The 12593-nt window shown below is 49.8% G+C and overlaps 1 protein-coding gene across 2 annotated transcripts in view; it reads left to right on the top strand.

Annotated features, from left to right (window-relative positions):
- STAG1 (STAG1 cohesin complex component) overlaps window positions 1–12593 on the top strand; it is a 1379617-nt gene that overhangs the window by 365153 nt on the left and 1001871 nt on the right. For both annotated transcript variants that reach the window (XM_086943907.1, XM_086943908.1), the window contains exon 3: window positions 10472–10598. In XM_086943907.1, the coding sequence (XP_086800033.1) occupies window positions 10472–10598 (127 nt within the window). The remainder of the gene's footprint in view (window positions 1–10471; window positions 10599–12593) is intronic.

Here is a 12593-nt window from a genome sequence, read left to right as displayed (position 1 = left end):
TGTTGCCTGCTTGTGACTCTGTTGCCTGCTTGTGACTCTGTTGCCTGCTTGTGACTCTGTTGCCTGCTTGTGACCCTGTTTTCGTGCCTCTGTTGCCTGCTTGTGACCGTTTACGTGCCTCTGTTGCCTGCAATGTGTGGGGGCTCGCAGTGTGTGGGGGGGGTTCGCAGTGTGTGGGGGGCTCTGTGTGGCTGTGTGTGTGGGGGGGCTCTGTGTGGCTGTGTGTGGGGGGGGCTCTGTGTGGCTGTGTGTGTGGGGGGCTCTGTGTGGGTGTGTGTGTGTGTGGGGGGGCTCTGTGTGTGTGTGTGGGGGGGCTCTGTGTGGGTGTTTGTGTGTGGCATTTGCGAGAGATTAAGCTATTGGCATTGTAAATGACAATGCCATTTATTTGTTAAAAAAAACACACATAAAAATGTCAAGAGCAATGCCAATAGCTTTAACTTTAACAAAAGGCAAAACCATTGCATTGTAAATGCTTGTTTTTTTTTCTTGCAGTCCCCCCCCCCCACACACACACACACACAACTTCATCATGTTGCTTTCCCCACCCTCCATTATATTGCCACTCCCTCCTTCCCACCCCACACCTTTCTCATGTGCCCCCTGTGAGAAGTTGACCTGGCATATGCTGCCAAAAATGTCTAGTGGGCACCTTGCACCAGTCCAAATTACCCTTATTGATGGTAGGTTTAAAGACAGCCTATATATAAAACTATCCTAGTGGTAGCTATGGAGAGCAGCCTCCAGGCTGTCTTGAAGGAATGTAAAGCAGCTTGTTTTACCAGTCTATAATATCGGGAATTACCAAATGAAAGGAGAACCACACCAGATATATATCTATATATCTATATATCTCTATATCTCTATATCTCTATATCTATATCTATATCTATATCTATATCTATATCTATAGGCAAAGCAGGGTCCTGCTGGGATTCTTCCTCCCGGGTCAGGTGGCGCACGGAAATCGGCGGACCGCAAGGGCCGATTAATTATGAAAGTTCAAAGGATTGTTTCACTGCAATAAATGCGCACTCAGGAATCCGATATCAGCATAGAAGTTTATTTTTCAGATATCACGCTACGCGTTTCGACACTCTCTGTGTCTTGATCACGGACCGGTTTCTGGCATTTCAGCCGTCTTCGGCCCGGCTTGCTTGAATCCTGATGGTGCAGTGAGAAAGGGACTCATGTCTGAGTATACCCTGCCACACCTATAGTGGCCAAATACGATTCAGAAAAGGGGGTGGTGATGAACAGAGTGTCTGAATTAAGCAGACCACTCTTACCCAGTCCAAAGATCAGGGCTTGATCCATCACCGTTATTTATCTCACTGCACCATCCCAGCTCAGAACCTGGCTATATGCAAATCATTGCATATTCGGACCCGGCACCGCAGAGCCCCACGATCCCGACACCTCCGGCGCCTTCAATGCAGCTGCATTCGAGGTCAAGCGGCCCTGGCGCTGCTGGCGCCTTCGGGCCCGGTGCCGCGGGACAGCGCTGGACCTCCTCGGGCTCTGGATCGTCACCGGTGGACCTTACGACCTACCAGGCATCTGTCAGTCAGGTGTTGCCTCCGGCGGCGCCGCCCCCGAATCCTCCTTTGTTCCGGTTCCGACGTCTAAGCGGCGCCGCTGGGCGCCGCATCCGACGCAGTTTGGAGATTTCCACTTCTACGAACCGGCCCCATTAAATTACAACCCTGAGTATCAGGCAATGGGTGATGAGGAGGATTGTTAGGGGTCTGATGAGCCTCTGACCAGGGAGTGTCAGTCTCAAGAGGACTGGGCAGGAGACCTTGGGGAGGCCAGTGGCCTGGACACCTCTCCAGACACTGGTTTTGTCTCTCCTCCTACCGTGGCTTCGGTGGAGGGGGCAACCTATGGTGTGGTGTTGACGAGGGCTGCCAAGGCCTTGGGCCTTGAGCTCCCCGTCGCGGCCGTGAGGACTAACCTCCTCACTGAGGTCCTTAAACCGCAGTCCTGCTCGGCCGAGCCTCTGCTGCCCTTTAATGAGGCCTTGACCGACGTTCTTTTGGGCACCTGGTCCAAGCCCGCTACGGGTTCGCCCGTAGATGGGAACGTGGCCAGACGCCACCGCCCGGCTCCGGGCGACCCATGTTTCCTGTCCTCCCACCCCACCCTCGAGAGTCTGGTCATCCAGGCCTCAAATTGCCAGACCGCATTCCCGACGGCTACGCCGGACAGGGAATCCAAGAGGTATGAGAATTATGGAAAGAAAATATTCTCCTCCCTTAGTTTGGGACTGCGGTCTTCCAACACCGCATGCCTCTTGGGCCGCTACACCCACTCTCTGTGGGAGACGGTGGCAGAAGTGCTGCCAGTGTCCGTTGGAGGTACGGGCCAAACTCTGCCAAGCCCTTGTGGAGGGCCGAGATGCAGCCAAGTATTCTATCCGGTGTGGGCTGGATACCACCGACTCGCTGGGCAGAGCAATGGCAACGACGGTAGCGGTGAGACGCCACGCCTGGCTGAGGTCCGCCAATCTTTCGACAGATGTCCAGAACACTCTGATGGACACGCCGTTCGATGGCCGTCGCCTTTTTGGCGACAAGGCAGACCACGCGCTTGAGCGCTTTAAGGACTCCAGGGCTACGGCCAAGTCCTTGGGCCTCTCGGCCCCGCGCCAGCAAACTGCTTCTTTTCGCTCCTTTCGTGGCCAAGGAAGGGGCGTCTCCAAACGTGCCGCCAGCCACTCGCCGCAGACTAACATCCAGCGCGGCGGCGGTCGGGGACAGCGGCGAGGTCAGTCCACACTTTCCCCCGCAGCATCCGCCTCTAAACCCTCCTAGTCTGTGCTTTTCGGCCCATGTGACGCCAGTGGGGGGCAGGGTTCGCCATCACCACTCTCACTGGCGCACTGTCACTTCGGACAGGTGGGTGCTGCAGATCGTCCGGAGGGGCTACTCCCTCCCCTTCGAGACGACTCCTCAAGCCATGCCACCGCAACACCACCGCATATCAAGGATCACTTGCGGCTCCTGCAGGAGGAAGTTTCGGCCCTCTTTGCCAAGGGGGCCATCGAGCGCGTTCCTGGGCCAGAAGTAGGACGTGGTTGCTTATCCCACTACTTTCTGGTACCCAAGAAGGGCAAAGGGGGCCTACGCCCTATCTTGGATCTAAGGAACGTCAACGGCTTCCTCCGGAAGGAGAAGTTCAAAATGCTGACTCTGGCTCAGGTCTTAGCTGCCCTAGACCCACGAGACTGGATGGTAGCGTTGGACTTGCAGGACGTGTATTTCCACATCCCGGTACTGCCGGCCCATCGGCGTTACCTGCGGTTCATGGTAGGCCACGAGCACTTTCAGTTTACCGCGCTCCCCTTCGGCCTTACCAGCGCCCCACGGGTGTTCACGAAGGTGATGGCGGTGGTCGCAGCTCATCTGCGCAGGTTAGGGGTCTCAGTCTTCCCCCACCTCGACGACTGGTTGTTGAAGGCGGGCTCGCCCCAGACAGTCGTCAGCCACCTCCAGACTACGGCGGATCTCCTGCACCAGCTGGGATTCTCCATCAATGTGCCAAAGTCACACCTGTGTCCCTCTCAGAAGCTCCTTTTCATCGGCGCAGTTCTCGACAGCGGGTTCCGGATATACAGGCTCTGATTCCAATCTTCCAGCGTTTATCCCGGGTTTCGGTCAGGTTGACACTGCGGCTTCTGGGGCTGATGGCTTCCTGCATCCTTCTGGTGCATCAGGCTGATGCGGGCTCTGCAGTGGGACCTGAAATTTCAGTAGTCCCAGCATCAGGGCAACCTGTCCGATCATGTCCTGATCTCGGAGGGCACTGCGAGACAGCTGCAGTGGTGGCTCACGGACCGCGATTGGGTCAGCGGCAGATCCCTCTCCCTTCCCCAACCGGAGCACGTAGTTGTGACGGACACGTCCCTCCAGGGCTGGGGAGGCCACATGGGAGAGGCGGAGAGTCCCGGCTCCATATCAACCTTCTGGAGCTGCGGGCGATTCGTCTAGCACTGAAGGCATTCCTCCCCTCTGTCCGGGGGAGTGTAGTGCAGGTGTTCACGGACAACACCACCACCATGTGGTACTGCAACAAACAGGGCGGGGTGGGGTCGTGGACCCTCTGCCAGGAGGCTCTGCACCTCTGGCAATGGCTGGAACATCAGGGCGTGACTCTGGTGGTTCAACACCTGGTCAGTTCTCTGAACGCCAGGGCGGACGAACTCAGCCACCGGTGCATGATGGATCACGAATGGCGTCTGAACTCGGACGTGGCGCAAGGTCTCTTTCTGCAGTGGGGAGAGCCTTGGTTAGATCTATTTGCCACCGAAGAGAACGCGCAATGTCATCAGTTCTGCGCGTTGGAATTTCCAAGGCGGCACTCGCTCAGACGCTTTTCGTTGCAAGTGGAGTTGCGGTCTGTTGTACGCTTTTCCGCCTATACCACTTCTGCCCAGAGTGCTGAAGAAGATCAGGCGCGACCGGGCACAAGTGAACCTTGTGGCTCCGGACTGGGCACGAAGGTACTGGTATCCCGAGCTACTCAGTAAGTCAGTCGATCCCCCGGTTCGTCTGCTTCTTCAGGAGGACCTTCTGTCGCAGCAGCAGGGGACGGTCCTCCACCCGAACCTGTCCAGTCACCACCTCCGTGCTTGGAGATTGAGCGGCGACAGTTGAGGCCATTTGACTTGCCTCCTGAAGTTTGCAACATCATTCTGGCAGCCAGGCGTCCCTCCACAAAGTCGGTATACGCCTGCAGGTGGAACAGATTTGTGGCATGGTGCACAGCAAAGGCTGTGGATCCCCTTAATGCCCCTCTTTCTGAGGTTCTCCTCTTTCTTCTTTCTCTTGCCGAGCAGGGCTCTGCTCTGGGCACTATCAAGGGCTATCTTTCAGCTCTTTCAGCCTTTCTGAGGCTGCCTGATCAACCTTCTTTGTTCAAGTCCCCTATCGTTAATAGATTCCTTACCTTCGAACAGATAGGAGGGAACGTATGTGTGATGCCCTTCAGGAATCGATCACTAACGTGTCTCTTTCAGATGCACAAGTTACTACTTGTGTAACGATATATCTGTAAGAGACATTAGTTAGTGATAGATTCCTTACCGACCCACCCATCCTCCCCGTTCTGCGAACCGATATCTAGGGTTAAGGTCATCCCCTTTCAGGGCCCTAGTTTCATGGCACCAGTGTTGGTTTTTGGCATAGCTCTGAGTTTCTGGCACGGAAAAGCTGTGTCTAAGAACTGACGTCCGCACGCGGAGGCGGCGTCTAAGTACTCCAACGACGTCATCACGGCGCCCACGACGACGGACGCGGAGCCGCAGACGACGCCTACCGACGCGCAAGGGTACTGCTACGCAAAAGTTTCCGGATCCAGTCCGACGCCTGGGGATATTCTCAGGTAAGGAATCTATCACTAACTAATGTCTCTTACAGATATATCGTTACACAAGTAGTAACTTGTGCTTCAGGTGCAAAAGGTGAAGGTTGACTTCAGCCACGAGGACCAGGAGGCGTCGACGACAACCAGGAGCTGGAGCCGAGCTGTCCCACGACAGATTTCGAGTGCTGCGGTGTCGGTATCCGGATTGTACCCAACAAGCCTTGGCAACAGCAACCCATGCAGGAAGCAAAGATTGGCTTTGGTGCAGACCAACAAGGTCTAAGGGACTCACCCTTTGGAGGGGAGTCTGGGCACATCTGGAGCAACCAGGGAAGCCCAAGAAATAAGTTACCTTCATGGGGACCCACCAGTTGACGGACCAGGGATTGCGAAGGGGCTTCGAGCAGAAATGCTAGAAGTGGGCTCATGGAACACTCGTGGAGTGTAGGCCCACAATCTTCGGTGCAGATGGTGCTCAGGGCTTGGACTACAATTAGCCCAGTGCACAACTTCGGCAAAGCTCGGGAAGTCGATGCACTAGCAAATGTGCACGGTGTCCAGGAGTTCTGGTTCCACATCACTCTTGAGGGCTGCTGGTCTCAGCTTTGCTGTGATCTCTGGTCTGCCTCGGAGAAGTCTTGGAAGTCTGTGTCCTGTGTCGCAAATCCGGCGGGAACTTTGGAAATGCAGACCGGCAAGATGCTTCTTTGGTGCCTGTTTGATCATGGGAGTCACTCCTTGACCCCAAGGGAGACTCTTCCGTCTTCTAGTCAAAATAGAATGTCGAAGTTCCAGGAAATATGTTGCAGAGTTTCGTCCAGGTGTAATCTAAAGTCTTAAGGACTGGGTTCCTATACTTATACTAAGTTTAGGGGTTGGACTTACTCTAGGGTCCCACCAATGGGAGGGCCCAGGGTGGGGGTGGTTACACCCCTTCCCCTTTGTCCAGTTTCACGCCAGAGCAGGGGCTGAGCGCCCCTGCTACCGGTTTGAACTGGGGTATGCACAGGGACACCAAGTGTGTCCCCACCACTGTCTGAAAAGCATTCTATGAATGCACCCACCCAGCCCTAATACACTAAAGCTTGTCTGGGAGGTGGTTACACCTCCCTGTAACAGGAAACCTATTGTCCAGGCCTCCCCTGCCGGAGTTTCGTCCAGTAGCAGGAGGTCAGACTTGTATCTGTGGCTGCAGCATCCATTTTGGGACACCCTTTGGGTATTTGCGCGCTCTAAAAATCGCACTAAATAAATAAATACATTTTGTGATGCTGGGGCTCTTTTAAAATATTACTGGTCAAGTAAGTGTGCACATGTGTACATGTCTTCTCCCTCTAGAAGGGTGGAATTCTACCCCTGTCGCCAGGACTGGGGTGGGGGACTAGGATTCCAAAGTGTTTAACACCAAACACGTCATGTTTCCATGCAGTCAGGAGAGCAGACACAGCTGCAGGACTGCCTATAGAATGTAAAACAAGGTACATCAAAACAAGGGACATCTAAATAAGGGAAATAAGTGTGTCTGTTCTTCCTCATTCATTGTCCTCTAGGGTGTGCTGCAGCTGCTTCTTTGGTCCCAGTGGGGGAATTCCTTACTATTAGTTCTCTACACTGTGCTGCCGCTACTTCTCTCGTTCAGTCAGTAAGTCCTTATTCTAATTCCTCTCGACAGGGCTCCTACCTACTACTCTGGTCCCCCTGGTAAATCCTCATTCTAATGCCTCTAGACAGTGCTGCTAGCTGCTTCTCTGGTCTCATCGGTAAATCCTCATATTAAGTCCTCGACACAGTGCTGCAACTTCTTCTCTGGTCCCGTTGGTAATTCCCACATTTTAAGTCTTCTGGGCAATGCTGCAGCTGTGTCTGTGTTCCCAATGGTAATTCCTCATTAAAGTCCTCTAGACAGTGCTGCTACCTGCTCCTCTGAACTCCTTGGTAAAATTATTATTCTAAGTCCTCTAGGCAGTGCTGCAGCCATGTCTCTGTTCCCCACTGCTAATTCCTTATTCTTAATTCGCTTGACAGTTCTGATAGCTGCTTCTCTGGTCCCGTCAGTAATTCCTCCATTCCAAGTCTTCTAGGCAGTGCTTCAGCTTTGTCTCTGTTCCCAGTGGTAATCCCTCATTCTAAGGCCTCCAGATAGTGCTGTCCACTGCGTCTCTGGTCTCATCCGTAATTCCTCCATTCTAAATCCTCCAGCCAGTCCTGTTAGCTGCTTCTCGCGTCCCGTCGGTAACTCCTCCATTCAAACTCTTTAGGCAGTGCTGCAGCTGCGTCTCTGTTCCCAGTAGTAATTCCTCATTCTTAGTCCTCTAGCTAGTGCTGCTAGCTGCTTCTCTGGTCCTGTCGATAATTCCTCATTCTAAGTCTTCAAGGTAGTGCTGCTATCTGCTACTTTTGTCCCTTCAGTAATTCCTCATTCTAATGTCTCTAGACAGCGCTGCTAGCTGATTCTCTGGTCTCATCTGTAAATCCTCATTCTAAGTCCTCTATTCAGTGCTGCAGCTGCTTCTCTGGTCCTGTCAGTAATTACCACATTCTGAGTCCTATAGGCAGTGCTGCAACTGTGTCTCTGTTCCTAGTGTTAATTGCTCATTCTTAGTCCTCCACACAATGCTGTTAGCTGCTTCTCTGGTCACATTAGTAATTAATCATTCTAAGTCCTCTAGATAGTGCTGCTGGGTGTTACTCCAGTCCTGTCTGTAATTTTTCATTCTTAGTCCTCTAGACAGTGCTGCTAGCTGCTTCTCTGTCCCTGCGGTAATTCATCATTCTAAGTTATCTACACAGTGCTCCTACTTGCTTCTCTGGTCCCGTAGATAATTCCTCATTCTAAGTCCTCTTGACAGTGCTGCTGCTGTGGGTATGTTCATACATCCACCACACTCCAAACCAAAACACATAGGTAAATGACACACTTATAGCTCTAGCTCTAACAAATGCGAGACCTTTTGTATTGCAAATGTTTGTTTTAATTCCAGTTGCTGATGAGCGAGTTCTACCGGTTTCACACTAATTCAGGAAGCCCTCGTGTTCTACTTTACTAAATGTGAATTGTAATATGCAGGAAAGATTGAAAGAAAGTGATCTAGGATCTAAGCTACAATGTTTGAGCTGGTCCCTACAGATTCCTGGAAGTGACAGTTGACATTTGAATGCCCTGAATGCATCCTGGTAGTGCTCCTTTTGAAAGGCAGTTTTTAGTTGTGTAATATATTGATGGAATCTCGTTAATCCCTTGAGTTGGATGGCATTCTGTTTACCTATGCTAATAGGAGGATAGTGCTTAATGATTTCTGCCTCTTTGCACTGAATTAAATCCTTCAGAACCCAACTACTGATGCTCATAGGGAGTGTTTTGGTATTACTGACTGTTAAACTGTAACAGCAAACAAATGATGGACGGAATGCTGACAATGCAAACATTCTCCCCCAGTGAAAAGATCTGGGTTAAATCCATTGTTCTTTTGCCCACTACGCCACCCCAGTTTGGATCCAGCCATATGCAAATAAGTCTTGACCCTGTGCCCCATGGGAACAGTCCAGACCGAACTGCCAGGCCAGGTCCTCCCTGGACAGTTAAACTGTAGCCACAAAATAACATGAACATCTTAAATTTCATTGAAAGGTCAGGATTGTTCCAAACCTTCAGCTTAAAACTTACCTAGGGCTTCAACTATGGCTGACTACCCTTCATGGCCAAAAGTGAACCGACTATTTTAAACCTTTGATGGTTTGGAGGATTTTCAGTTGTTTTTAACCTTTATGGCGCAAACTGAGCAGTTTATATGATCTCATGGAACCTCGATTTTCTTAATCCCTTGAACACCCTATTGGAAAAGCAAAAGTTTTGCTATTCACCGTTGCCCTGCCAAAAATAGTTTAGAGGCTTTCCCAGTTTTCCATAATTTTCTTACTTTTTCAGGCTTGGTGTTATTTTCCATAGGAGCCCTTATTCGCACGTTAACGACTGTTCTTAATGACATTAAATGGGTAATCACATTTCACTTTTTTATTTTTCTGACTGTTCTTGTGGTTATTGGCAGTTTCTTTACCTATATTGTTTATTACGGTTGGAAATTAAATGTGTTGGTGGAACCCTGCACCTCTCTGCATTTTCTAAGAGTAAGCCTTAGACCCACTTTAGCTGTGAATGAGCAAAATACTTTTAATAGTCTGTTTTACTGTTCATATTGTTGTAGGAGCTTGGCAGTCGCTGTTCGTAGATTTCTACTAGCTGGTATCGGCATGTAAGCAAAAATACTACACAATGATTTTGCTCACTGAGATTGTTGTATGGTGTTAGATAATAGATAATAGATAATAGGTGGTAGGTGGATGTTGAGTGTTTTGATGACTGTCTGGTGTCTGGCATGATGCGGTCTATTGGGATGGGTGTGATGAGGAATATTTAGGAGTGTTGACTGGGGTTGGGTGATGTCATAGACTACTTAGGACAGGTCAGTGGCACAGAGACTCTTGGAGGCATAATTCAAGATTTCAAGAGGGCTTCCTGAATCCTAAGCGTTTGTAGTTTGTGAGTTGTATTCAAGAAGTGCTTTATCCAAAACAGAAAAAGAAGGGCGGCAGGACTTGAAGGATAACCAGTGTCTTTAGCAGATGATGGCCTCAACATGCTCTTTAATGCTGTTACAGATGTTATATGTTATATGTTAGATGTTACAGTGGCATGCAGAACATGTAGATCGCCACATGGCATTTGGTTTCCCTTGGTTAAAGCAACCAGATGAAACCCGTTACAGCTGATTTCTTACCGTAGTCTAATTTTTGCTTACCAATCCTATTTGCCTGAATGTTGCTTCAAATAGTGTCTTTCATCCATGACATCATGTTCCAGTTAGGTGAAAAAGTGCTTCTACGTAAACCTTTGGCTACCCAAATCAAGCAAAAAAAAGCATAGTCTTTAACCCAGAAGCTTAGCTCAATCAAGCTAAAATAAAAGCAGTTTTTTAAAATAAAATACTTTAGAAATTGTAAATGGTTTGGGATTTTTCTCACTCTAGCTCATGAGACAGATTTATGTGGTTGGTGGTCAGTGGTACGATGTTTTCCGTTATTTTCAAAGTTTTCTTACACTTTACAGGGATGCTACAAATGAAACTGCTACATCAATAATTGAAGGTGCCCCCTCATTGATTGAAGCTGTTAATCAACTTGAAGAGCCTGAAATTAAAGTCAAAAGGAAAAGAGGTCGTCCTGGCAGACCTCCAGTGAGTACATGTTCTCTAAAATGTATTCTTTAATTTTGCAGATCCTTATTTTCACAGCTAAATGATCATGTGTGTACCAGCTGGTCTCAAAGCAGCATGACTTTTTCTCAGGGAGGGACATGGCCTTATAAACCGGCTCTTTTAAATTTTAGGTCTCTGTGTTTTGCATGTGGAACTTTTTGGACGTGACCCATTACAAAAAAGCATTCCAGTCTTGGCAAACTGGCAATTAAAAAAAGAAAATCTTTTGTTTCACAAGCATATTCAGTGGGCATAAAATGAGTACAAAAATAAAAATGCTCATGTGTAAAAGTGGCGCACATTTTTTTTTGGGGGGGGGGGATAAATAAGTCAGTAAAAAATGACCCCTTGCAAAAACAACAAAAAAGTTCTAGCAAAGTCAGCAGCTCTCTTCTTGGCAAGCCTTCAATGTTGCCAATTTTTTGCAAACATGTGCAAGGGAAGAAGGTGTGGCTTTACGGCCAGGGCGGCCAACTTTGAAGCTAGGGAACCCGGTTGGAGTCTGGCGGAAGGCTCAAACATCCTTTGTTTCTAGACAATCAATAAGGATCTGAAGGCGCTTGGGGGGGGAGAGCTACTGATCAAACAGCCAGGTCTTGAGTCTCCTGAAGGTCAGCAGGTCCTGCGTCTGTCGCAGGTGGATGGGAAGGGTGTTCCATGTCTTGGCAGCGAGGTGGGAGAAGAATATGCCGCTGGTGGTTGTTCGGTGGATTTGTGGCAGGGTGGCGAGGGCGAAGTCAGCGGAGCTGGCGGTTTGGGGTGTAGAAGGTGAGTTGCTTGTTGAGGTATGCTGGTCTGGCGTTGTGGAGTGCTCTGTCAGCGTGGGTGAGGAGCTTGAAGGTGATCCTCTTGTTGAAGGAAAGCCAGTGCAGGTCCTTCAGGTGGGCGGTGATGTGGCTGTGGCAGGGGATGTCGAGGATGAGGCGTGCAGGAGCGTTGGAGTCTCTTCTGGAATTTGGCCATGGTTCCTGCGTAGAGGGCGTTGCCGTAGTCCAGCCTGCTGCTGACTAGGGCCTGGGTGACCGTTTTTCTGGGTTCAGTGGAGATCCATCTGCAGATTTAGAGTATGCAGAGGGTGTTGGAGCAGGAGACTGCGTTGACTTGTTGGGTCATTGACAGAGAAGAGTCCAGGATAAACCCCAGGTTGTGTGCGTGGCTGGTGGGTGTTGGCGCAGTTCCCAGCGAGGTTGGCCACCAGGAGTCATTCCAGGCGGAAGGGGTGGAGGGTAGGATGAGGACCTCAGTCTTGTCCGAGTTCAGTTTGAGGCTCTTCATTCATTCATTCGGCGACGGCCTTCATCCCTGCGTGGAAGTTGGTGGCGGGGTCTTTGGTGAGGGAGAGGATCAGCTGGGTGTCATCGGCGTATGAGACTATGCATCTCCCCATGCCTAAAAAACATGAATGTGTCCTTCTGTAATGCAATGTGTGCTCATGTAAAGCGCTCAGATACCTTAGTCGATTTTTGCTATATAAAGCTAGAAAAAAAAAGAAAACCCAAAAATGTACTTCCGATGGGTACTCCTAACCCCAGTTTCAAACCTTGTGAATATTCCCCCAGGTGTCAGACTGAATCTAGATACATTAAAAGCAGTTCTCCTTTGTGCCAGCAGGCCATGCAGGTCCGTGTTGACGATATTCTGATCTAAATGAGACTTTTAACCACAGATTCCTTACCTTAGAATTTTCCCTAGTCAGACTGGAGTCTCTACCAGATAACACATTACTGATGGTAATTAACTTGTTCCTCCAGAGTTTAAGCAGAGTCACATATAAGCACTCCTCACGCGCACAGGCATTCTTATTATTTCCATGACTTCAGACGCAGATATGCATCTTCTCCTTGGTCTTTTGACCATTCAATTTTCTCAAATTATCTTGTGTGCAAGGAAAATGTCACCTCTTAAAATGACCGGGTTTAGAACTTGCAGGTACTGTCGCAAACAGATGTCTTTGACCAATCCTGACAAAGTGGA

The sequence above is a fragment of the Lissotriton vulgaris genome, chromosome 11 (assembly GCF_964263255.1).
Source record: "Lissotriton vulgaris chromosome 11, aLisVul1.2, whole genome shotgun sequence".
Classification (NCBI taxonomy): domain Eukaryota; kingdom Metazoa; phylum Chordata; class Amphibia; order Caudata; family Salamandridae; genus Lissotriton; species Lissotriton vulgaris.
The sequence above is the reverse complement of the archived record's forward strand: the minus strand, read 5'-3'. Positions and strand labels throughout refer to the sequence as shown.